At 35.3% G+C, this 25,604-nt stretch overlaps 3 protein-coding genes across 3 annotated transcripts; 1 reads left to right on the top strand and 2 right to left on the bottom strand.

Moving 5' to 3' along the window:
• On the bottom strand, positions 1 to 11,438 carry LOC136968151 (xaa-Arg dipeptidase-like). The gene is made up of 6 exons (XM_067262112.1): positions 11,222 to 11,438; positions 6,127 to 6,278; positions 4,753 to 4,902; positions 720 to 861; positions 398 to 646; positions 1 to 334 (listed from the first exon to the last, which is right to left on the bottom strand). The coding sequence occupies exons 1-6, from the start codon at positions 11,430 to 11,432 to the stop codon at positions 45 to 47; spliced, it is 1,194 nt and encodes a 397-aa protein (XP_067118213.1). The 5' UTR covers positions 11,433 to 11,438; the 3' UTR covers positions 1 to 44.
• Positions 11,439 to 20,458: 9,020 nt separating this feature from the next.
• On the bottom strand, positions 20,459 to 22,699 carry LOC136968136 (uncharacterized). Its single transcript, XM_067262095.1, has one exon. The coding sequence runs from the start codon at positions 22,697 to 22,699 to the stop codon at positions 20,459 to 20,461; it is 2,241 nt and encodes a 746-aa protein (XP_067118196.1).
• A 127-nt stretch (positions 22,700 to 22,826) lies between these two features.
• LOC136968135 (uncharacterized) lies at positions 22,827 to 25,067 on the top strand. Its single transcript, XM_067262093.1, has one exon. The coding sequence runs from the start codon at positions 22,827 to 22,829 to the stop codon at positions 25,065 to 25,067; it is 2,241 nt and encodes a 746-aa protein (XP_067118194.1).
• The last annotated feature ends 537 nt before the right edge of the window (positions 25,068 to 25,604 follow it).

Genomic DNA, 25,604 nt, shown 5'->3' with positions numbered 1-25,604 from the left:
TGAAAAGTTTTGAATTTTATTTTAAATTAATAATCTATGTTTAATTAAGAATTAAATACAATGTCTTTATTAAATTGTTCTTTTACTTTAAATAAAACACGCGAGTCAGAGAAAATTTCCAATGCAGTCAGAGCCATGGATTTAGCTGCGTTTAAAGTTGGTTGCTGCGCTTCCACAGAACCAGCTGCTTCGGTAAAGGGATAAGAATGATTAGGTGCTGTTGTTCCAATCGAGAATAATGGTTGAATACTCGGTACCACATGCGATATGTTTCCTACATCCGAAGCTGCTAAGAAAGGGTCATAGTTGGGATTTCCATCCTTGAATTTAACTCCTGTAAAAATTATCAAATAGGAGTTACAGTTATCGGAAAATGTATATTTCTAAAAAATATTACCTGTTTCTTCAGCATAGTTCTTGTAAATATTTGCCAAAAATTCATTGGTGATGAGATGTTCGTATTGTACTTCGGTATCGTAACTCAGTTTCACTTTACAGCCCGTAGCTTGTGCTGCAGCTAAACAGCAGTCTTCAACTCTCTTTTTCAAATTTTCCAATTCGCGAGAATTATTTGCACCAATAGCATAGTTCAATTCCGTCTCATCCGGGATGATACTAGGACTTCCGCCACCATTACTAATAATTCCTATGTAAAACACGTAGATAAAATTATTATTATAAATAACGAAAGGATATTAAAAAAATAACAATTAATTTACCATGTATTATGCAATTTGGTTTCGATTGTTTTCGAAGTAAAGCAATATTGTTATAACATGTAACAGCTGCGTCCAAAGCGTTTAATCCCTCCCATGGATATCCACTTGCATGCGCAGCTTTTCCAAAATAATTCACTTTTAGCTATAAAAAAGTTATAATTATTGTATTAATTTTACGAAATAACAAATTATTAAAATAAAATTACGCCTTCAGAATAACTACAGTACTTTCTTAACAATTCAGTATAATAATAATCAAAAGACAAATTCTTTGGTGAGCACGATTATACAGAAAACGGTGTATAATAACTATATTCATCAGAAAATTTGAATCTTTTAAAATAAATAAATAAATAAATATGTATATATATGTATGTATGTATATAGGGATAAAAAATGTCCACTTAAACATTTATCTAAAGGCAACACAGATTATCAATATATGATGTATGTATTACGTTTGAATGATACAGTTCTATTAATGAACATTATATACTATTTATGTGAATAATCTCTTTTTAAATCTTTGTATGTGTTTATATGTATGTGTATCGAAAGCTACTTAGATATAGGCTTATAGGCTACTTATTAATCATAATTTTGTAGAATAAAATCAAATACAGTATGACCCAGCTTAACGCGGGGGATGCATTCCTAGACCAGAAAGCGCTATAGGAAAAAGCGTTAAACTAGGTCATTTTAACATAGACTAAATAGGGAAAGGGGAACACACGACCAAAAATAAACAAATTTTATTATAATTTTCGGTTATTTTTATATTAATTCGCATAATCATATAAGTTAAATAACACATAAACATATGTACACAGAAATCTAAAGTTCATTTTTTTTTTTTTTTTTTTTTTTTTTTGGTGAAGGTCCCGGCTTTTCTGAAATTTTTGTTTTTTGCGATAAAGTCGTGTAGTTTCATTTGTCGCTTTCTTTTTCTTACCTTAAGTAAATGTCGGTAGCGGAAGATCACATCCAAAACGCCTCGTTTTGCTTTTGCACTCCTTTCAAAATCTGGATCATTCTCTACAATTTGATCAACGATTTAGGTTATCGTTGCAAAACTTTTACTAAGGAAATCTGCAGAGAAATTCTTTGGGTTCTTCGTTTTCAAAATCTCTATATTCCAGTTCTACACGAATTCCTTGTTCTGCCAGTTCTTGAAGGTCGTCATTGGTAAGGCTTTCGCCAGAAACCTGTGATAACTCCTCAATATCCTGCTCGTCTACATCTCCTTGTCCTGCTGTACCGATTAAGTCGACAATTTGGTCAACCTAATAATACAGCGATAGGCTCTTCTCGTTGAAAATTTTTGGATACTTTCAGCCATAACTTCTACCACACTTTGTTCACACATTTATCAGTTAATTCTTACCAAGCAAAGTCGATATTTTCTATGGCATCCATGATCAGTAGCGTAGCGAGGGGGTGCAAGGGGGTGTATCATGCACCGTGAACCACTCACAAAAGGGCGCCAAAATGGTCTTCAAGACAAACTATATGTGTTTCTGGAGGGTGGAGAGGGGCGTTAATAAAGTGTCGGGCGTCAGTTATGTTCGCTACGCCACTGTCCATGATGTTATATTATTTCCAAAATTATACAAACGAACATAGATTTAAGGGAAGTAAAGCGCTACGACGAGTTGCCACCTTTTGTTGATTGGTTCGTGTTTGGGAATAATCGTATTATGTAAGAATCAATGAAATTCCACGATAATTTGAATCGGCGTAAATTTTGAGCTTTTTTAAAGCTTCGAGCAGACCGCGTTATATCGAATCAGCGTTAATTGAGGCGGCGTTAAGCAGGTTCTTACTGTATTCATAAATTATATTACAGAGTATTTTATAAATATTAAAGAGTAGACAGATTTCTTTTGTAAAAGTTGGAATGAATCTCAACACTCAAGTCCTCTAAAATATAATAGACCAATCGTCCATAGAGATAAAAAAAGAATAAACAAAACAAATAGCAGAAAATTTATGTGAACGTTTCCAGACAATAAAAATGCTCAAGATGTAACTGAATTTTCCATTAAAAAGCACAAATATGCAAACTATTCAGGCTTTATAAATACAGAAATAACATGATATTGTTTCTTTGCAGTTTAATCTTTGAGGACAGTTTGTTACTGTTTTACTATATGATAGTGATAATAATGATGTCACAGACAATTGTTCGGTAATCTGAAACTGCCGCAAAGCTTTAGACCCAGGCTTTGGCCAGATTTCAAAGAACAGGAGATGTTGGATATGAACCAGGAAGTGGAGTTCAAAAATTACTACCATTTCACCAAGGCTGTTATTTATGTTAACAGCGTGTCATAACAGAACAATGATAAGAGACTCTCTGCAGAGATATCTACAGCCGCTGATGTTAAAGTTTCGCGAGAAACTGTGTGCAGAAGGCTTCAGACAAATAGTCTTTTTGCCAAAGGCTTAGCACGTTGTGTTTCATTGATCCATATAAACAAAACAGCATTTTAGATTATAACAAGGACATCGACATTAAATGAATGGACAATGTCCTGTTCATTGACGAATCCAAGCACAGTCTATAGAATGATTCTCATCGGATGGACTGTAGAAAACGGGAAACGATTCAGTCACATGAACATAGTGAAAGATGATCAATTCGGAGGTGGTGGTGTTAAGTATGGTATGAAATGGCATTATGTTTAATGGCCGCATTGAGCTCCACTTTTTTACAAGAGGTGCCATTTCCGCAAGAAAATAGAAAGCTTCATGTAGCCATGCGAGAGATTTTTCTGAGTTGCTATGGATGCAGATTTTATTTTCATTGACGACAATGCTCGTGCGCACAGGGTTGCACTTACCAATGACTTCCTTTACAGTGAATATATTCGTTGCATGCGTTGAAATGGTTGGATATATGTGAGGACCGGGTTAAACCGGCGATAGCGATTCTAAAATTATACTGTTCGAATCTCCTCGCGAGATAGCGATCAAAATCAGAGATAACGATTAAGATTCAAAGGATGTACAGCCTTCCGCCGTCAAACACGCTTCCCTCCTCTCCGGATCCGACCTCTGATTCACGGAGCCCGACTCATCACCCTCCATCGCGATTGGTGATCGCAGCGGACGAGACTTCGAGTATATAAAGGAGGAGATATCTAAGAAGAGTGTCGCTGGAAGTCCGCCGAGGACGCACGTCCAGAGAATCGAGGCCAAGAAGAATCCGAAGTCAGCCGCAACGACCGAACCGCCGACGAGTCGAGACAATTCCAACCGACGATTCCAATCTCCTTCGATTCCAACCGAGGTACCAGAGGATGAGGTATGATTCCCCAACATGTGTAAACTCTCTCTCTCCCGCGATTAGGGACGAGACGCGTTAGATATCTGTATTTTGTTTGTCCGTCTAAATAAATCGTTATGTGTTGTCATCCTGGGTCCGTTTATTCAATATCGCCGTAAACTTATCGTCGAACCCACACACTTCCTCCCCTCGACCTGACAATTAATTACCCAATCCCGACGAGTCGGGATAGCCCAAAAATTTAGCCATCCTTGACAGTGGAGTGGGTCTTGCCGACCTGTTCGTTTCCCACATATATCTCCGTACCTTAATCCTATAAAACTTGTGTGGGATACTCTAGGGAGACGAATTGCATTCCCGCCAGCATCCACGAAAAACACTTCAGCTGGTTCATGATGCTTTTGTTTAAGAATGGACTTTGTCCCTAATAGAGCAGGTAAATAATGTTATCGCCATCATGAATAATTGCTGTGTAAGAGGTAGAAATGATTTACGATGATGCTTAATACTTTTTCTTGTTATTGGTTTGACTTAATTCAGAGGACATTTTTGGTTTAAACATGGTTTGGTTTGGTCCATTGCATAAGGAATACAATGTTCTGTTTATATGTTAGCTTTCAAGTTGTTCTAATCAGTATTTTCAGAGATATAAGCCAAATTAATGCCAATAGCTCAAAATGAACAAAAATGTAGTTTTACGTAAAGAAAAATGTCAAATATCTTAATTTATTTTAACTTCATTACCTTTATGAAAGATATGAAAGGTGGATATAGATGATCTGTTGGACTGGGGTGTACCATTAAGACAATATCAATATCTTTAAAGGCTCCTGCTTCAAGTAGTTTTATCTTTCCCCCTCCACCTTCTTCGGCGGGAGTGCCAAGGACTACAATCTAAAAATAAATTATTATTATAGAATATATTTAAATTGGAAAATTGATGTCAATGCACTATATAAATAATTAGTGATTGAAATATTTATATGAGGGCCTCGCCAGTGGGCGAGTGGTATCCGTTGCCGCTCATAGTGGTGGTGACCGGACCCTAAACACTGGGAAGTTCGGTCGTGGGTTCGCGCCGCCACTCGGACAGGCTGGCTGCTAGGAGTTTTCCGGGTTTTCTCCTAGCCAATAACGACTGAACAGGAGGCCAGTTCCCCATAAAAGTCCTCCCGGAAGGCACGGTTTTCCGCGCGTACGTTTAGGCCGTGAGATAAACGGCTGGCTCTTCGGTCGCGTCGCGATCATGACACCACTCTTCGGAGGAAAGGCGAATATAAGGCTATAACCTCCATATGAACCAGAGTGGAAACGAATAGAATAGAATATTTATATGAAGCGTCAGTTTATTTACTTAGAAACCTGGGTTTGATTTTACTGTAAACTTCATAATTTCTCACGGATTGCATATCATTCCTCATCCTACGGATTCCGATGCGACTTAAATCCGCTCGTAATAATGGGTTGGTTTAATTTTATTTGGATCCTCAGCTATAAGACCAAATGACCAAAATAGTTAAATATATACTTGCTATTCTGAAAGATCCATATTCGGATAGGACTCTCAGAAATCTTCATGAAAAGAAAGGGGCATTGTTCTTATTGATTGTGTATTGTAAACATGGTTGTGTGGCTAAAGGTCTCAACCTTATGACACAAACATGCTGCCAATTAGGTAAATAAAATTATCGTTAGATTCTCAACCAACATCAGTCTTTATTTTCTGCAATATTAAACTTTCAGGATTGAATTAGTTTACGAAGTTACATTTTATACGAAATTCAATTTTGAATATTACTAACGAAGTTAATTTAAAATGAGATCAGCAAGCATGGATGCAGAATAAACTACGTTTCAACTCACATTACATATGAAAGTTATGAGAGATAAAGTTAAATTCTAACCCAGATCCTTCTTCACCTCTGCTATGTGCAACTCTATCGCCGACATCAACAATTTATTACAAATACAGCACAATAGGTGGAGTAAACTATCACATATATTTCTTAAACTACTCATTCGTTTAGTCAAACAAAAATTTTCTTATCGGCTCTAATTTTTCTCTTTATGTATACGAATAATTTCGGAAGAGTTATTTTAAGTTTAAATAATACTTACTTTACCTTGGATACTTTTCTGATTTTCCATAACATACTTAATTGCAACAGCAGCGACTACACCGGCTTCTGCGATCAAGTTATGTCCACATGCGTGACCAATTTCTGGTAGAGCATCATATTCGCATAGTACAGCAATTTTGGGATAGTTTCCTATGAAATTATGTGATTTGTATATAAATATTTTCTGATAAAGTAATACAGAAACAGTAATACAGTAATAAAGTAATACAGATTTTAACATTACTAATGAGCAGTGGCGCGTTACAGCTTCATGGGACTCCATGTACAATATTGACTTCCGACATTTTTCTTCGGGGAAATTTTTGAGAAATATTTTCTTATAAAAGATTGATTTGGGGCACTTGCCATGTTTCCCGTAGGATAACGCGCCCCTGCCAATGAGTTTTTAGTGTGTTTAAATAGAAAAATGGAACTTTCTATAATATCGAAACTTAGGAAAATGCAATAAAACACTAAATAAATTTTCTAAATTTTGTTTTTTTTTTGCTCTGTAGGTAATAAGTGGGACTTTTTCCAGATTCATCACAGGTTCAATCAGACATACAATGGGGTAGCCGGTAGAGAAACGTTAGGCCTAACGTATCCGGTATTACCATGTAAAAGTGTTTGGATATTTTCTCCCTTGGATCGCTCCAGGGTCTTCCAGAGAAGCAGTTCGATATCTTAACTGGCTCTGAAATCTGACTGTTATACGAACATGAGTATAAAAATATTAAATTATTTTAATTATTAAGATAGATTTACTTTTTATATGTTGATTACCGATGTAAGTGTACAGAATTTTATCATTCGTATCGAACTGCCATAAAAAGTTAAGGATATCATTTTGTATAAATACGTATATCATCGTTATATACAATTACTTTTTGATAAAATTTGATAATTATATAAACCGGATAATTGGAATTGATGAAGTTTTTATAATATTTATAAATTAAAAACTTGTAAAGATTTTAAGCTTGACTTTTTATAAATCGTAATTTTCAATATTTAAAATGAAACAATACGATATTTGTTATAATTTAAAATGGAATTTATCATTTACAAAATGTGTTTGAATAAATGTAAGGGAAAAGCACACCATTATAGCCCAGTCACCGTATCAGAGTCTGACATGGATTCCTTCAATTGGCACCGTAAACGAGACACCATTTTCATTATGAATCTGTTTGTACGTCATATGAGGCCATTACAAGTAGGAAACGTGTTTCGTGATTGCAGTGGCCTCACTACAGGCAATTGAAGTCGTATCGTCGAAGCAGTTTTATAATATTCTCAAGATTTTCTCCATTTTTTGTTAATAGTGAAATTATTACATCAATTTCAATATTAACGAAATATATTCTAGCTTTGTTATTCTGTTTTAAAGTATAACTAGTGTTTTAATTACACCTCATCACTTTAGTAGGCAAATGATAAAGATTACAGGTGCACAGATATTGTCGGTAGATGGGATATGGGTCTGTAGGGGGAAGTGACTGTTTTGGAAAAACGTGTTTTTATTATTATAAAGCTTATAATATAATCGAGATTGGTTGATAATAATAATAAGCGCAGAGTCCAAACGGTTATGAGTTGAAAGCTGAAATTTGATACACAGTTAGGGAACTCTATGCGAATGCATACTAAGAAGGGATTTTCCGAAAATCCTCTCCACGGGGGAGAGAGAGAAGGTTAAGGTTTACCCTAAAGAACTCAGCTTCTACTGTACTATTTTACATGAGGTTTTGCGCTTTTGCTTAAAATCGAACGTATTTTTAGACCTACGTAAAAATTTTTTAATTAGCCTCGGAATAGAGGGACCTAATTCTTGCACCCGATGATTGGCTATAAACTAATAATTTCAATCTTCGGGATCGTTGCGTTTTGCCGTGCAACGCCGGGCTCATCTACTAGTAATAATATAAATTAAAATTGATATATAACAGTATAAGCGAGAGCGAACCGAGCCAATTGTAAGATTCGAATCTGAGATAGACCCATAAATCGATTTATGAATTCACATATAAATTTACATAGACTTATTTATAGGGCTATGTAAAGTTTTAAGCGCATAATAAACAAACGGTAAAATTCAAAGCTGCACAAAAAGTGTCCTATTTTCTCATTTTTAATTCTGCGCCCTGTGGACAATAAGAGGAACTTTTTCCATACCCATCATGATTCGGCAAGATTCAAAATGGAGTCAGCCGGATGGCAAGGAACCCGACTTATATGAGAAAGACTACACAAAAATTCCTGGAAGTTGCTCCCGATTCCGAATCCCCAAAGCGATAGGCTGATGCTTCAATAACCTCGGCCATCCAGCTGTTCGCTTCTAGAAGGAAAGGTTCAATATGGCAAATAAAATCATTGGGTCTTGTTTTGAGGTAGCCCAATAGTAATTTTTACTTTACCGAAATTTCCCCACTGTACCTATATGGATATTTATTTAACTAGTTAAGTAACGCTGCATCAGCGTGTAGTCGGAACGAAACTGCTCGCACCTTTATTTTCTAGATTATGAAGGAAAAAAGAAACACAGAATCATTCGTTCTCAACAATATATTTGATTTCTATTGGATCATTTAAAGGTACAAATATAAGGTCAGAATAAGCCGTTAATTAATTGCTATGCCAACGTCTCACGAAATTCTGTCTTTCACTACGGGCCTCGGACTTACAGTTTGACTCCTAGCGATCTTTATTGTAACTCTTTAAAAATACTGAGTCAGTTATTTTTTTCTCTTGACTCAGTGTAACATAGGTAAGACCAATAGCTGTCTCTTTTTCCCTATATCTATTTTGATTTTTGGAAGAGTTAATCCCTGTGATTTATGTATAGTCATCGAGTATGCTAAGGTAAGGGGAAACTGTCTACGAGATGGCAATATACTGCCATCGTTCGAAGAGCGTATTATGGGGATTATTGGAAACAGATTACCATAGATGAAAGGTTCCCGATAGCTACGAATTCCACTAAAATAAACAGAAGAAGAGCTGGAGGGCGAGCGTTAGGAGCATATATAATGTAGCGTATAGTTCCTAGTGAACCATTGACGAGACTTGCACCCATAAGTTGACTCTCGGCATGATTCTGGCATTAACTGAGAGATTCAAATGCTTGGAAAGACCAAGAGCTGAGTCATCTTTAGACAAAGGCGGGACAATATCTGGAGTGTTTTCAGATGTTATATAAGCAAGAGGGCATCCAGTTGACTGCTAGTAGTCTTCGTCGCTTTGTTTAACTTGCTCGTTTGTTGGATATAGCTCTACTGCCGTTTGGAACTGATCAAGTTCATCTCTGGATAAATAGACTCGATTTCTTGTCGTCAGAATGTTCAGATCTGTATCAGAGAAATCACTCGAAGCTAGATGTTGTAAGACATCTGTGAAGGAACTATCTGCGCTATTTTCTCTATGAGAATTACTTAGTTCAATAAACTTCTCAAAAGAATCAAATGCAAATGTAATGTAATGTCCCAACAAGGTCCCTACCTTGTTGGGACATTACATTGTAAAAAACACTCGAGTAGAGAGAAGTACTTTTAACAGGAGGAAGCTAACGAAAATCACCAAACAAATAGATAAAGAATCCACCAAACGGCTCATCTTTCTCGGAGTTTATCTCCCTCAATCTTTTCTCGATCATGTAAAGCAGTGTTTCCCAAAGTGTGGTACGCGTACCCCCAGGGGTACGAAAAGAGTTTAGTGGGGGTACACGCTGTACCGTGCTTCGGCTATTCCTGGTGCAACAAGCAGTTTACTTTTCTTCGATTACAAACATAGAAAAATAATAAAAAACTTCGTTACTTCTTAGCGGTTTCGCCGGGTGCTGTGATTCTGTGTATTCCTCCGCCTTATGGCCAAGACAACAGTGTCACACAAAAACCTCCAGTATCTACACATTGAATTGTTACAATGTGTGCGTGTGTATTTTTAGCTTATGTGCGATTTTTCTAACAGGAAAGGTTTGTTATGTGCTTTAATATTAATAAAAAACTAAAAATGCCGAATAAACCAATTTTTCTGTAGCTAGTTACTACAACTAACAATTCTTAGCAGAGACTTACTTTGACAGTGCTTCCAGAAAGACGAAAATGAGACCTAAAGTCCATATCGCTATATCTAGGAACAATATTTTCCACATAGTCTTCTATTTTGGCTTTTTCGATTTTTCAATTGCAGCAGCATATAGAAATGGAATATCCTCGTTATCTTTGGTTTTGATTTAAAGTATATGCAATTTTTTTGACGAGGGGTACTCAGCATTAAGAAAATTATACAAAGGGTACACAGATATCAAAAGTTTGGGAAACACTGATGTAAAGCATTCTTGCACCAATCATTGACATTTGATCGATGATGATGAATTTGAGCGACTTCATCTCAATCTGGAATCTCTGTGCAGCTTCTTCATTTAGATATCGAAATTTCGTACTAACGATAGGAAGACGAAGGAGAGAATGGATCGTAAAGCCATCAATATTGATCGCTGCTGCTCCACGTTTTAAAAATAAAACTTTTTAAAACTTATTATTCTATAAAGATTTCATATATTTATTGTTGTGTATCCAGTTAGCGATAACATTTACCTTTCAAAATGACCGTTTTACTGCTTGTCATATTTTCCGGCCACTAGATTACTCTTCTACATGTGCGTGCAGGAAGCGACTAACACTTGACTTCATGCATTCCTTGTCAACAAAATAACTCTAGAATGAGTTGTCCGATCTTGATGAAATTTTCTACCACGACTCACATTCACTCAAGGATGAAATGATTAAAATTTCAACTCTCAAAAATGATCCATACTGAAGAGAAACCCTTATTTCCAGTTCTACAAAAACGGATGATTTTTGAGAGTTGAAATTTTAATCATTTCATCCTTGAGAGATGATGAGTCGTCCTAGAAAATTTCATCAAGATCGGACAACTCATTCCAGAGTTATTTTGTTGACAAGGAATACACGAAGTCAAGTATTAGTCGTCACTACGTTCCGACAATTAGTTAAATAAAAATGCCGTATATTGATTTTAAAGCATTGTTTTAAATAATGATAATTATTTTAAATACAGATGAAATTCATTACCTTCACCAAATTCTGCTCTAAACGCAGTTGGTAGAATGTAATTCTTCTGAACAAAAAATCCAAAATCTTGTAACGTAGAAACCAGAACATCATGAGCGTGAATTTCTTCATAATTAGTTTCTGGATTTTTCCAAATTTCTTGACTTAATGCGTTAAAACGAGAACGTTGTTCGTTTATTATTTTATTAACTAATTTCTTAGCTCCTTCCATCTTGAATATACACAAAGATAAAACGAGTAATTATCACTAACGTATATTTATATAACTCGGATAATATATCAAATTAACCTCCTTAACAACAAGATTTGAAATCTTTATTAATTTTTTAATACGATTCTTTCGGCATCGCGAGAAAATGAATTAAAGAAAAAGCATAAAATAAAATAAAATTAAATTAAATTTTTAATTTAAAAAAATCAATATTATTATATAATTGGGTATTTTGGTTTTAGGTACAGGCAATCTGGTCTTTTTAGCCTCCCCTTTTAAGGGCCTCAGATATGTACTTATCGATATTTTGTCTTGGTTCATCACTTAGAATACGTTATTTATTTATCTATTTTTTATTTTTAGATATAGATTATTTTTATAGATAGGATTCTAAGTGTTATACATTATTAAGCATTCTATAATACAGACTTCGTAAGCTATCTAAACATAATTTGCAACGTCTGAAATCTATGCTTTTCTAGGATTTTGCCCAATTGAAAAACATTTTTAAAATATTGCAAAATTATTTTTCAATTAATTAAAAACATTTTAATATCTAAAATTGTTAATATCATTATTAGGGCCATTCATTTATCACTTTTTATATGAAGAATATTGTATATAAATATTGATAATGCTAAAGAAAATCTTGAAATGTTATTATATGATTTTTAATCGAAGAATACTGATATTGTAAATATATATATAATAAAATAGGTCAATAATTTTATTTATCTTGAGATTTTATATAAGTTACACCACTTATACGCTGTCCGGAAAGTCCACCTTGGAGACAAACAGTGCTATCTACCTGATTGCAGTGTAATCTTTTAGTTAAAACGTCTGTGTTTAGACATGATTTATTTCAGAACTGTTGTCATGTTTTTCTATACTGTGCTTGTAAAAGTGCAAAAAATGTTGTGATGAAACAAAGAGCATTAATTAAATTTAATTGTAAGCTTGTTCAAACAGCTACGAAACTTACAATATCATGGAAATTGTTTACGGAAACGATTATTTATCTTGTTCAGAGATGTTTGAGTGGTAGAAACGTTTTCACGAAGGGAGGCAATCGCTCGAAAGATAATGCGGAGTGATTCTCCCTGTTACTTTTTTCTCTTTTCGTGGCTCAAGATGCACATGAAGGGTAAACAGTACGACGATTTATAAAGCATTCAGTCCAATTGGAAGATTACAATAGAATAATTTTCAAGACGCATTCAGTGGTTGTATGAATGCATTGAGACGGCGAGTGACTTTGTAGAAGATCGTAAAGATTAACATTCTTTCTGTTTACTTTTGGATTTTTTTAGAACATTAGTCCTAGAACTCCGGTGAGATTGTGTAAAGACTCAATTTTATTAACAGAACAAATATATGTACTTTATTAATCACTGATTTAACACCTTTCAAAACCTGTGAGAGACCCGGGATCGAATCCTGGTGATCGATTCACGGGCAGTCTGTCCCGGATATGTCGTGACGTTCCTCATCACCACTTCGCCAAACCCAAAATGGGTATGAAAAAAGGCATTCTTAATGTCTACAAGGAAAAAAAAAATAGTTTTTCAAAAACTATAGAATATATAAAATTACAAAACGTGATATAAAAAACATCTAATTAATTATCAAGATGTATACTGACTGATAAATAAATTAACAGTAAAGTTAGATTTAATATCTACGGGATCATAATGGTGTCAGATTATGGAAAATACAGGAATACTGATATTTCAGATTATCAGGTGCCGGATTAACGGAATTTTACTGTATTTACAGAAGATGTTACGTATATTGCGTATTCTTTTAGAAAAACGCAAAGAATTAGTACTTGCACGTACGTATTGTACAGTACATAAATGTCTAGTTAGCAATTATAGATTTTAAAGCATAAAATACTATTCTACATACCGATGGAGGTAATGTTTATGATGCAAGTTGAGAAAGGTGGACATTCAGAGAAATTACTATGTTAACATATATACTTCGTATTTTGTCTTTAATTATAATAAGATTAAAAATAGAAAATATTAATGACAAAAGATTAATATTGTAAAATTATAGAAGAAATTATTATGTTTTGTGACTAAAAATGTAATTATATTTTCAAAGAGAAACTGATAAAAATTACTTTATAATACTCGATCTATAATACTAATTAAATTTTTAATTAATATTATGGATCGAATATTATGAAGCAATTTTTAATTAATATTGATTATTATTCTTATATTTTATACTTTTATTAAGTGGTAAAACTTCTCTGTTTAGAATTTTAATTAAATATCGATTTGAACTTTGAAAGGCTTCATAGACAATATTTTGATGTACAGAATGATTATAAAATCTCGATCCATTTTTGCGAAAATAGTAACAAAATCTTATGTATGCTGGTAGTGTGAAATATGCTGATCCAAGAAAAGAGAATGCTGTTGTTTGTGTATGTTTTAGTGGCTGAACGTACAGTCAAAATTTCCCAAGAAATTCATGAAGGGTCTTATTAGGGCCAATATCAGACTATTGATTCGGGTGAACGGGTAATATACACGATGCACAACGTTTCAAGAGACCCACCATACCAGACAAAACGGTTCAACGTGTTGAAACTGTTATAATTCATAAAGTCTAACAAGGAGACGTTACGAGGTGTCCGTCACGGATCCGAATAACATTGCGTATGTGGATAAGACTTGATATGAACCTTTATTAAACAAAGGGAGAAAGTGCACTTCTCAAGCGTATGAGAGAATCGACATTAAGAAATCCTCAATAACTTATAAGCAAGTTTAATAAAAAAATTAATTGCCAGGACAATTAGTATAAACCTGGAACAATTTCATAGGGGCAAACTTTAAAAGTGTCCTCTTTCTTTTTATTCCCTTCGAAGTTTTACGAGCTTTGTTTTTCGAACGTTTCGTGGCTCGGTGTTATCATTTCTCATTCACGTTCACTGTGTTGTCGGATTGAATTGCAGTGACGGAATAGTTCTCCCCTTCAAATAAGTGCGAAATTTTTACGTAAATTAAATAATTAAAATCACACGAGCAAAGACATTTTCTCTGTTTATCTACTAGTAAAAATGTGTATTTTTCTTTTTATTAAAACCTCTTGTTTTAAAAATTCGTTTTATTCCCGGAACTGTTATCTACTACGAATACATTTAAAGATCTTTGTTTCTAAAAATTAAAAACATAAAAAACACAAATAAACAAAAAAATGTTTTGTTTACTTGTGTTTTTTGTTTTTAATTTTTGAAGAAGCTCCACAAAGCCAGTTCATCCTAGCGAGGCCCAAACCCAGGACCAAACTCCCAGTGTTCAAAGAACGGAACAGCTTGACCACTGGTGGGCATGCAGTATCTTAATGGCGGCGCAACGGTGATACTACAGTACGTAAACCTTCTCTGAAAACTTGTGGATATACTTATGTTGTAAAAATTGATAAATTATGCTATGAAAAAATAACGGAACCATCCTTTCGCGCACGGTTTGATGGTTGGTCAGCATTAAAACACAAACTTAAATGCATACAAAATATTGACAAGAACTATAGAAGACGAGAGTTTGCAAAGTAATCATCGTTCTCGAGTAAAAATGCGCATCAAAAAGAAGAAATTTAAAGAATATTGTTTTTGTATAATGTTTTTGTTAAACCCTCTCCATTAATCACAATTACATTACTTTTTCGTTACCGAAAAAAATAGTTCATTATATTTAAAATGTTTAATATTTTTAAATCCGCGCTGTTAATAATAATGTAATATTAGGCATAATTTGAAATAGTAATTCCATAAGATTTGTAAGATATAACAATTTGATATCATTTGCAAATTGTACGACATTATAGTATTGACGGCTGGATGGCCGAGGCGGTTAAGATGTCAGACTACCATTCTGGGGATCCGAGATGGAATAACTCTCCGGCTACCCCAATGTGGACCTAGCTTTAATCCACGTTGGATATAATTTTAAAAAAGGCTTGAAAACTTTATTTTTTTCAATCTAGTTAAAACACTAATCTTAAGAAATATAGAGGATTTAATTAATTTAATGGTGTGTTTTCACTTATTCCGCCCGAAGGACAATGTTTTCTCATGCCCATCTGGGATTCGACAATTCCCACCATGTGGAGACTGGGTAGTGAAAGATAAAAACAGTACCTTGGATAGACCACGCCGAAAAATTTCGAAGATTTTTCGACTGCCAAGATTCGATCCTGAATCTGCTAACCAGCCATATTACAGTAATGACAATAAATTTAATTAAACAAAAATCGAAAATGATTATAAAATATTTTTTGTCGTTTTTAATAAACTAGAACAATATTAATTTGTTCCTGATTTAACTACAAGATTGCGTGAGAGATAAATAATTATATTTAAAATATAATTAAAAGTTGTGAAATGTTATTAATAACTTCAGATCGAACATTTCTTTTGACGTAAACATGTATTTCACAGCTTTAAATAATTAAATGTCGAGTAGTGATGTGTTCGTTCTAAACAAACTATACTAGCAGAATGAAGCGAGTTTGTCCTGTCCATCAAAAAGAGTAAGTAATAATGTTTAATATTTTAATGTACAGTTGTATCAGTTGTATTATACATTTTTATATTATTATCTATTAACTACTCGCTTATGATGAAATCAATTGACAGTATTTTCGACAAGATAATTGTCACCACTAAAGATGGCCATTTGTCACTTTCCAAAGTGGAAGCAAAGCAAATGGAAAATATGAAAAAAAGAAATATGTACCGAAATATTTTCAAAATTCTAATTTTCATAATTTTCTGCGCCGGCTGTTGTTACCAAGTAGCAAGGTATCTTATTGTCTACTTCCAATATCCCATCATCGTCGATGTTCAATTGAAGACAGTAGATGCAATTGAACCTCCTGGAATTACTATTTGCAGTTCAAATGGGTAAATATAATTTTGAAAAATAATTTTTTGGCAAGAATGTATCTTAGACTACGGCATAATACTATAAAATTGTACAAATTTTCCAATATATGAAATGCTCAAGATTAATTAATCGAAATATATATATTTTTAAGATTTTAAGAATGGTTGAAACCGGATTGGTACAGCTGAATGTTGTTATTATTTACGTAAGAACTAGTTTTAATATGGTTAACTGAAATTTCTGTGAAATTTAGATCACTCGAATTCGATCCCATTGAAACAAAAATTCTTAACGGTATCTGATATTAATAATAGTAGTATTAATAATACAAACGGCACTTCATATACAATAAGAGAAGTGAATATTATTTAGTCAAGTTTATAAATACATATGTATATGTTACAGTAAAAACGCGTTTTCACTAAAAACGCGTTTTAACTAGTTGAAACTAGTTTTTACTGGATGTCATTGTTAAAACTAGAATTTACTGCTAGTCAAAAATGAATTTGAGTTAAAACTAGTTTTCACTAGACAAAACGGGTTTTAACAAAATGGCTTAGTAAAAACTGTTTCGACCAAGGTCATTCAGCTAACACGTTCGTATAGTGTATGATGAATTTCGTATCGCTTTAACCCTTTTCCCCCGACATCTTGTTTACGTTTATTTTGCGATCCCTCCTAAGGCAATATAGGTCAGTCAGGCGATATTATTTTAAAAATTCACTAAAAATCAAATTATCATTATATCTATATGAAAAAAATCACTTGCATTTATTAATAACTTTAGTTTTAAATACGATATTTTTCAATGCATTTTATTAGAAAAATTTATAAGAAAAAAAAATAATATATATCAGAACTGACACATAAACTTGATAATTTGTAACATTTTGTGAAAATTAACATTGTCTAGTTACATAGTTGTTTGCTGGCACTGAGCCAGAAAGACGTAGAATATTGTTTTGTACAATTCGATATAACACTTATGCATGTATGTTTATTCGTTGTGAAATTATCGCACATTACATCAAACATTTGTTTGAAATCAACATTTTATACTGCTATCAACTAATATAATGAATTATTATACTTTATTCACTTTATATCGAACGAGATAATATCTGTTGTTAATAAATTTTACAAAAATCGTTATTTACCAAAGTAACGATGAATCGGTATCCTCGAAGTTTTGCTTGAAAAGCCAGGGTACCGATCGATCGGTGTCTTCGGGGACAAAGGGTTAATTAATGTTAATAACACAGATGTGTGACCAATATTTTCAATAAATATCGTATTAAATAATACAAATGTTTTAATCCTGATCATCACTTTATTTATTTCCCCCAAACATATTTATGTAGCTAAAATTAGTTTTAACTAATGTTAAAAGTTAAAACTAGTTTTATCTAAAATCAATACATGTACAGCAGTAAATTCTAGTTTTAACTAGAAAAAACGGGTTTTAACAATGACATCCAGTAAAAACTAGTTTCAACTAGTTAAAACGCGTTTTCACTAAAAACGGGTTTTTACTGTAACATATATATTTTAATATTTTTACGTTTAATTTAGTATCCATCGAACTCGATACTGTAATGAAAATTCCCACAAATGTAAACCAGTTGGAGATATTACCAAATATTGCGAAACTCACCAAGACTTCTGCGAAAATTTGGAAAATTTTTCATCTTTAGAAAACTTGACGGTAAGTTTAGTTTGATTGTAAACTTATATTTTGATGTTATCAATTTCAGCAAGGAAAAAAAATACATAAATAACTATAAACAGAAACGACCTGAATTTTTAAGTACATAGTTCGTGTTTACTTCTTTCCTTGGATTAAAATTACAGTAGAACATCGATTATTCGACTCCCAATCAACCGTCACATCGGTTAACCGACCACGTTCTAGTGGGCAAATTCAAATGTCCGCTAGTGATGTGGCGCTACAATATTTGGCTATGTTTTTGCTACTTTAATATTATTTTTGTTAAATTTTTGCGTTTTAGCTGGCAACACTGGCTTGATTATGAAAGGGAGGCCAGTATTTAAACGAGGCTTAATTTTATTTAACGACGCTATGATCTCCATATAAACCAGGAGGAGAAGTAAAAAAAAAATAATAATAACGACGCTATCCAATTGCTGTTTTTAAAACGTGTGCGAGATTTAGCGGCAAAAAAACGAGTGTCAGCTGTGAAGCAAAACAAAATTTCGGACCTCTTTTTCTAATGTATAGGCCTACTTTACGTAAAATATGTAACCCGAATATATATATATATATTCAAAATACAGTACAGTTCTGTATTTATTTTGTGCAAAATAAAGAAATAATTTTTAATGATACAATAGCGACGATTATTATTTAAAAAAGTTTGTTAGGCTTAACATCGATGAAAATTCAACGCGAAGTAGGTTAATAGCGATATACTAATATACTAATTACATGGAATATACTAATATACTATACTAATAATGTATTTTTTCATACTTTTCGGTTATCCGTTTTTTCAGTTATCCGACCAACCCCATTCCCCAATTGAGTCGGATAATCGATGCTCTACTGCAGGGGTGGCCAAAACGTGGCGCATTGGACGATTACAAGTGGCGCTTCAGTCAGTTCTGAGCAATATTGCCAGATTTGGCTTATTTGCAATTAAGAATTATGACATAGAAAAATTAATTTTTTATAGTCTGTCTTGGCAAGTTCATTGTTGCACAATTCGTTGCAATCTACTTTGCAGATAAAATGCGTGTTCTCCACATAGTAAATTACAGTGTATGCATGTATTTTGAGTCTTGCGATCTTTATTTTCGATTAGTTTACAGGCGTGTAAATGGCCGAAAACATTTATTGTGATTAAAGTTATTGCCAGAAAATCACGAATGGTTTTTTTTAATTTTATCGACAAATCTTGGGTTATTAAAAGAATTTTTTAGGGGTTGGCTACTTTTGGGCTACTTTTAAAAAGTTTTTGGTTGCAAACACTAAAAACATCTGGTAACACTAGTCCTGAGTGAGCCCTGGTGGTGTCCAGTTTGGAAGCAGAGTTTTTGCGAGAGCGTTTTGTGTGTTTGTGTTTTTTTTATTTTGTGTGATATGATGTACGTAAATTGGGGCTTCAATAAACTGGCATAAATTCATTAATTTAACTGCGTGATTAAGTTATTCTTTTTTCTTCCCTGAGCGAAGCAGATTTAGTCTTATCTCTATTTATCAACCCCTAACAATGAACGTAAGACGGTATAAAAAGTGTTCGAGTTATATGGCGCATTTGAACTCGTCTGTCAAAAAATTGGCGCATTGTATGCAAAAGGTTGGCCACCCCTGCTCTACTGTATAGGATAAGACAACGCAACACGTGAACGATCTGTTAAGGAGGGAATGCTTCTCGTCAGAGCCATAGCAATGCATTGGCACTTGTCACATCTCTCAAACATATATGCGCCGTGGACTAAAAACTAATGCATTGTCAAGGGCACAAAAAACATTGCTATTTAATTTTCTGTTAGTAGAAATAACATTAATTTCGTAGAGTTTAGAATCACTACAGGCCTCTAAGTGTTCTCCGAACTTTGGAGAAGTCCGCGTCTCTGCTCTCGACGATCTGCATATGTACGAGGATTAGTTCTAAAGTAAGGGCAAATTGCATTTTATTGATATGTACGGTATATCATAATAAGATCACATAAGATATCATTTTTCCACGTAGTCATCATCCCTTGCAATGCACTTTTTACATCTTTCGACAAGTTTCTATATTCTGGAGCAAAAATATTTTTGATTCTTGTCCAAGCCATATGTGCATCGCCTCCTTCATCCGATCGTTGCTGTGATATCTTCGTCTTTGCAATACTACTTCTGATATAGCCTTAATCCTTCCAGTTAATTTCTTTTACGTTTGTTCTAACGTTTTCGGCCCACCCTGGGCCATCTTCAGGAATATAATGAATGAACGTGTAGAATTAGAACGTATACATCGAATGCCTTCCGATTCAAATTACTGTGAAACGGTTAAATTTGTTGAAGGAACATTCTCTCGTGCTATGACGATAAGGCACGTGAGAAAATCTCGGTGAAAATTTACTACATAATCGTTAAAATGAATGCTTTACGACTCAAATATCTTGTGATTTCCCTTCATAGCAGTATTTCCACGCTTGTGAAATGCTAGCCGCATCTTTATAGTTAACGCATGTGTTTTTCAATCCAGCCTTGTAAATTTCTAGTGTTTCCATTATTCTAAGCTGGTCTGTGCGGTGGGTGAGTCTTATGATACGAGCATTTCCTAGATCCGCAGTGATACCAGGTTCCGTAGTTGCCCGCGCCAGGGCGGTGGTATATTTGCGTTTCTCTATGTCGTACCGGTGTTCCTTCAACCGTTGTTGCAGGGAGCGTTTGGTAGAGCCTACATAGACCATGTTATTATTAAATCTGCTGTCCCACATAGGGATCTCATACACTCCTGGAGCGTGATTTAAGTCTATTGGGTCCTTTCCATTGCGGAGTAGGTCATATACCGATGGTGGCCTACAATATGCCATCTTGGTTTTTGTGATGTTTGAAATTTGTCTATATATTCCATCAAGGTGGCTGTTATAAGTTACAACTTTCCTCCTTATGTTGTTATCCTCCGGCCCCACCACTTCTGCGTGCCTGTTGTTTTTGTTCCCCTGCGCGCACGTGCGTGCGATGTTATATATTAGGTTCTTGCTGTACCCATGCATAGTTGCCATTTGTTGTATGTGTCTGAGTTCCGTTAAGGTATCCTCATACTTCGAATTGTGCGTGAATGCACGTTTTGTTAAGGCTCGGAAGGCCGCGATTTTGTATGTATACGGATCTTCCGAGTTGGAGGGGATGAATAATGGTACGTAACAATCTTTGTAGAAGACCTTAAACAAGATTTCATTGTTATGTATTTGTAGTTGTAAGTCGAGGAAATGTGCCGATGAGTCGCTTTTTTGGTCTAGTTTGAGGGATAAGCCATATGGGTTATTGTTTATTGTGTTTAGGAACCTATTAATGTCAGGTTCATCCTTCCATATGATGATGATATCATCGACATATCGCTTATAAAGTAGGATGTTGGAACCGAAGGCCGGAATGACTTTATGTTCAAGTTTCCTTATTACCAGTTCACATAGGTCTCCGGATAGGGGGCTGCCCATTGGAACCCCTCGTTTTTGTAGGTAAGTCTTATTACCAAACCGGAAGAATGATGAATAGCAGAGTATGTCCGTGAGTTCTAAGATTTGTTTGCGGTGTGCTGAGGTACCTGCCTGGTTAAGCAAAATGTCCCTTAACTCGCAGAAGCAAGGTTGTATTTTTATAGAAGGGTATAGGGCTTTGAAATCTAGGATAGTGATGCATGTAGTGCCCGTGGGGTTGATTGCCCTCAATGCGTCGATTAGTTCTAAAGAGTTCTTAATGGTCCAGGGGTACGCGTTCATGCGCTCATGTATGATTTTGTGTACCGCCATTTCTAATGGTTTGGTAGGCGAATTCGCTTTATCTAATATCGGTCTAAGGGAAGGGGTCTCCTTGTGGGTTTTGGCAAAAGCAAAGAGCCTAGGGATGGCCGGAGAAGCAACTACCGCGTTACGCAATCCCCATTCCTTAGCAAAATTGGTTTGTGTGAGACGCTTCACTCTTGCTTGCAGTCTTTGTAGGAATCCGTCATCAATATTTTCACATTCCGTGTCATTAATGTATTTTTGCATCATGGAGTTATATGTGGGTCTCTTCATTAGAACAATAGATTTGCTTTTGTCCGCTTTGAGGACTACAATATTCTTATCCTTTAACCATTTTCTTGATTTATGTATTAATTTCCAGAAACCATTATCTGGGTTTCTATTGTTGGTTTTACTTATCTGGATTGCAGTTTTCCATCTGTAATACTCTTTGTGGACGTCCGGCAGTCCCGTTATGAGGTATTCTACTTCTGGCATCACCCTCTCAGGTTGTATAAGCCGATCCTTAGGAGCGTACATGGGCCCATGTTCTAGCGCATTGATGAGGTAATGTGGTGGGGAGATGTTGTCCCAGCATATCAGTGCGATGTTATGTAACGGTTCTTTATGAGTTTGTTGACTAGTTATCCACTCTATCTTCTTTCGATACTTCTCGGACAGTTTCTTTTGTAGGATTTCTTGGTATCTGGTCACTCTCTGGTTGAGATCTTGTAGTAATGTGGGATTATCTTCATATAGCAGATTCTCACAGTCAACCAACTGCTTGAGTTTGGAGAACACCGTTTTACGGACTGTTCTTATTGCTTTTCTTAAGCATAGAATGCGTAGTTTAGGTATCAACGACTCGCATCCCGGTGGAAGTCGGATTCTATAGATCGACATAGGAAATACGTTTTTGTTCCTACACGTTATGGAATGAACGTGTAGAATTAGAAGTAAGGCATTCGATGTAACGTTCTAATTCTACACGTTCATTCTCATAACGTGTAGGAACAAAAACGTATTTCCTATGTCGATCTATAGAATCCGACTTCCACCGGGATGCGAGTCGTTGATACCTAAACTACGCATTCTATGCTTAAGAAAAGCAATAAGAACAGTCCGTAAAACGGTGTTCTCCAAACTCAAGCAGTTGGTTGACTGTGAGAATCTGCTATATGAAGATAATCCCACATTACTACAAGATCTCAACCAGAGAGTGACCAGATACCAAGAAATCCTACAAAAGAAACTGTCCGAGAAGTATCGAAAGAAGATAGAGTGGATAACTAGTCAACAAACTCATAAAGAACCGTTACATAACATCGCACTGATATGCTGGGACAACATCTCCCCACCACATTATCTCATCAATGCGCTAGAACATGGGCCCATGTACGCTCCTAAGGATCGGCTTATACAACCTGAGAGGGTGATGCCAGAAGTAGAATACCTCATAACGGGACTGCCGGACGTCCACAAAGAGTATTACAGATGGAAAACTGCAATCCAGATAAGTAAAACCAACAATAGAAACCCAGATAATGGTTTCTGGAAATTAATACATAAATCAAGAAAATGGTTAAAGGATAAGAATATTGTAGTCCTCAAAGCGGACAAAAGCAAATCTATTGTTCTAATGAAGAGACCCACATATAACTCCATGATGCAAAAATACATTAATGACACGGAATGTGAAAATATTGATGACGGATTCCTACAAAGACTGCAAGCAAGAGTGAAGCGTCTCACACAAACCAATTTTGCTAAGGAATGGGGATTGCGTAACGCGGTAGTTGCTTCTCCGGCCATCCCTAGGCTCTTTGCTTTTGCCAAAACCCACAAGGAGACCCCTTCCCTTAGACCGATATTAGATAAAGCGAATTCGCCTACCAAACCATTAGAAATGGCGGTACACAAAATCATACATGAGCGCATGAACGCGTACCCCTGGACCATTAAGAACTCTTTAGAACTAATCGACGCATTGAGGGCAATCAACCCCACGGGCACTACATGCATCACTATCCTAGATTTCAAAGCCCTATACCCTTCTATAAAAATACAACCTTGCTTCTGCGAGTTAAGGGACATTTTGCTTAACCAGGCAGGTACCTCAGCACACCGCAAACAAATCTTAGAACTCACGGACATACTCTGCTATTCATCATTCTTCCGGTTTGGTAATAAGACTTACCTACAAAAACGAGGGGTTCCAATGGGCAGCCCCCTATCCGGAGACCTATGTGAACTGGTAATAAGGAAACTTGAACATAAAGTCATTCCGGCCTTCGGTTCCAACATCCTACTTTATAAGCGATATGTCGATGATATCATCATCATATGGAAGGATGAACCTGACATTAATAGGTTCCTAAACACAATAAACAATAACCCATATGGCTTATCCCTCAAACTAGACCAAAAAAGCGACTCATCGGCACATTTCCTCGACTTACAACTACAAATACATAACAATGAAATCTTGTTTAAGGTCTTCTACAAAGATTGTTACGTACCATTATTCATCCCCTCCAACTCGGAAGATCCGTATACATACAAAATCGCGGCCTTCCGAGCCTTAACAAAACGTGCATTCACGCACAATTCGAAGTATGAGGATACCTTAACGGAACTCAGACACATACAACAAATGGCAACTATGCATGGGTACAGCAAGAACCTAATATATAACATCGCACGCACGTGCGCGCAGGGGAACAAAAACAACAGGCACGCAGAAGTGGTGGGGCCGGAGGATAACAACATAAGGAGGAAAGTTGTAACTTATAACAGCCACCTTGATGGAATATATAGACAAATTTCAAACATCACAAAAACCAAGATGGCATATTGTAGGCCACCATCGGTATATGACCTACTCCGCAATGGAAAGGACCCAATAGACTTAAATCACGCTCCAGGAGTGTATGAGATCCCTATGTGGGACAGCAGATTTAATAATAACATGGTCTATGTAGGCTCTACCAAACGCTCCCTGCAACAACGGTTGAAGGAACACCGGTACGACATAGAGAAACGCAAATATACCACCGCCCTGGCGCGGGCAACTACGGAACCTGGTATCACTGCGGATCTAGGAAATGCTCGTATCATAAGACTCACCCACCGCACAGACCAGCTTAGAATAATGGAAACACTAGAAATTTACAAGGCTGGATTGAAAAACACATGCGTTAACTATAAAGATGCGGCTAGCATTTCACAAGCGTGGAAATACTGCTATGAAGGGAAATCACAAGATATTTGAGTCGTAAAGCATTCATTTTAACGATTATGTAGTAAATTTTCACCGAGATTTTCTCACGTGCCTTATCGTCATAGCACGAGAGAATGTTCCTTCAACAAATTTAACCGTTTCACAGTAATTTGAATCGGAAGGCATTCGATGTATACGTTCTAATTCTACACGTTCATTCATTATATTCCTGAAGATGGCCCAGGGTGGGCCGAAAACGTTAGAACAAACGTAAAAGAAATTAACTGGAAGGATTAAGGCTATATCAGAAGAAGTACATTCATCCAGTACGTTTGATTGATGTGAGTTGGAATTTGCAATACTATCTTAAGAATGCCAACCACATGATAATCAAACTTTATTTTGAAGGTAAAAAAAAATTCACCTTGAGCATGGTAATGTGTCAAGAAATCTCTCAAAGTCGATTCCACTTGTTTCATTTGCATCTATTAGGCTGTTCACGTGGAGTTCTACGAATCTCGTTTAACACCTAAGTAGGGGTTAATTTTCCATTTAAAAAAACCTTTGCGGATAGCCCATGCGTTTTGC

The sequence above is a fragment of the Centruroides vittatus genome, unplaced genomic scaffold (assembly GCF_030686945.1).
Source record: "Centruroides vittatus isolate TY-2023 unplaced genomic scaffold, ASM3068694v2 contig_1401, whole genome shotgun sequence".
Taxonomy (NCBI): domain Eukaryota; kingdom Metazoa; phylum Arthropoda; class Arachnida; order Scorpiones; family Buthidae; genus Centruroides; species Centruroides vittatus.
Note: the sequence above shows the minus strand (reverse complement) of the source record. Positions and strands in the feature narration are given on the sequence as shown.

Bases quoted from the DNA above. Each gene is read 5' to 3' on its own strand.
- LOC136968151 (XM_067262112.1), bottom strand. From the start codon at position 11,432: ATGGAAGGAGCTAAGAAATTAGTTAATAAAATAATAAACGAACAACGT. The intron at 4,903-6,126 runs GTAAGTATTATT...ATTTATTTTTAG, and splicing joins AGAAAAGTATCCAAGGTAAA to ATTGTAGTCCTTGGCACTCC. The intron at 647-719 runs GTAAATTAATTG...TGTTTTACATAG, and splicing joins ACCAAATTGCATAATACATG to GAATTATTAGTAATGGTGGC.
- LOC136968136 (XM_067262095.1), bottom strand. From the start codon at position 22,699: ATGTCGATCTATAGAATCCGACTTCCACCGGGATGCGAGTCGTTGATA.
- LOC136968135 (XM_067262093.1), top strand. From the start codon at position 22,827: ATGTCGATCTATAGAATCCGACTTCCACCGGGATGCGAGTCGTTGATA.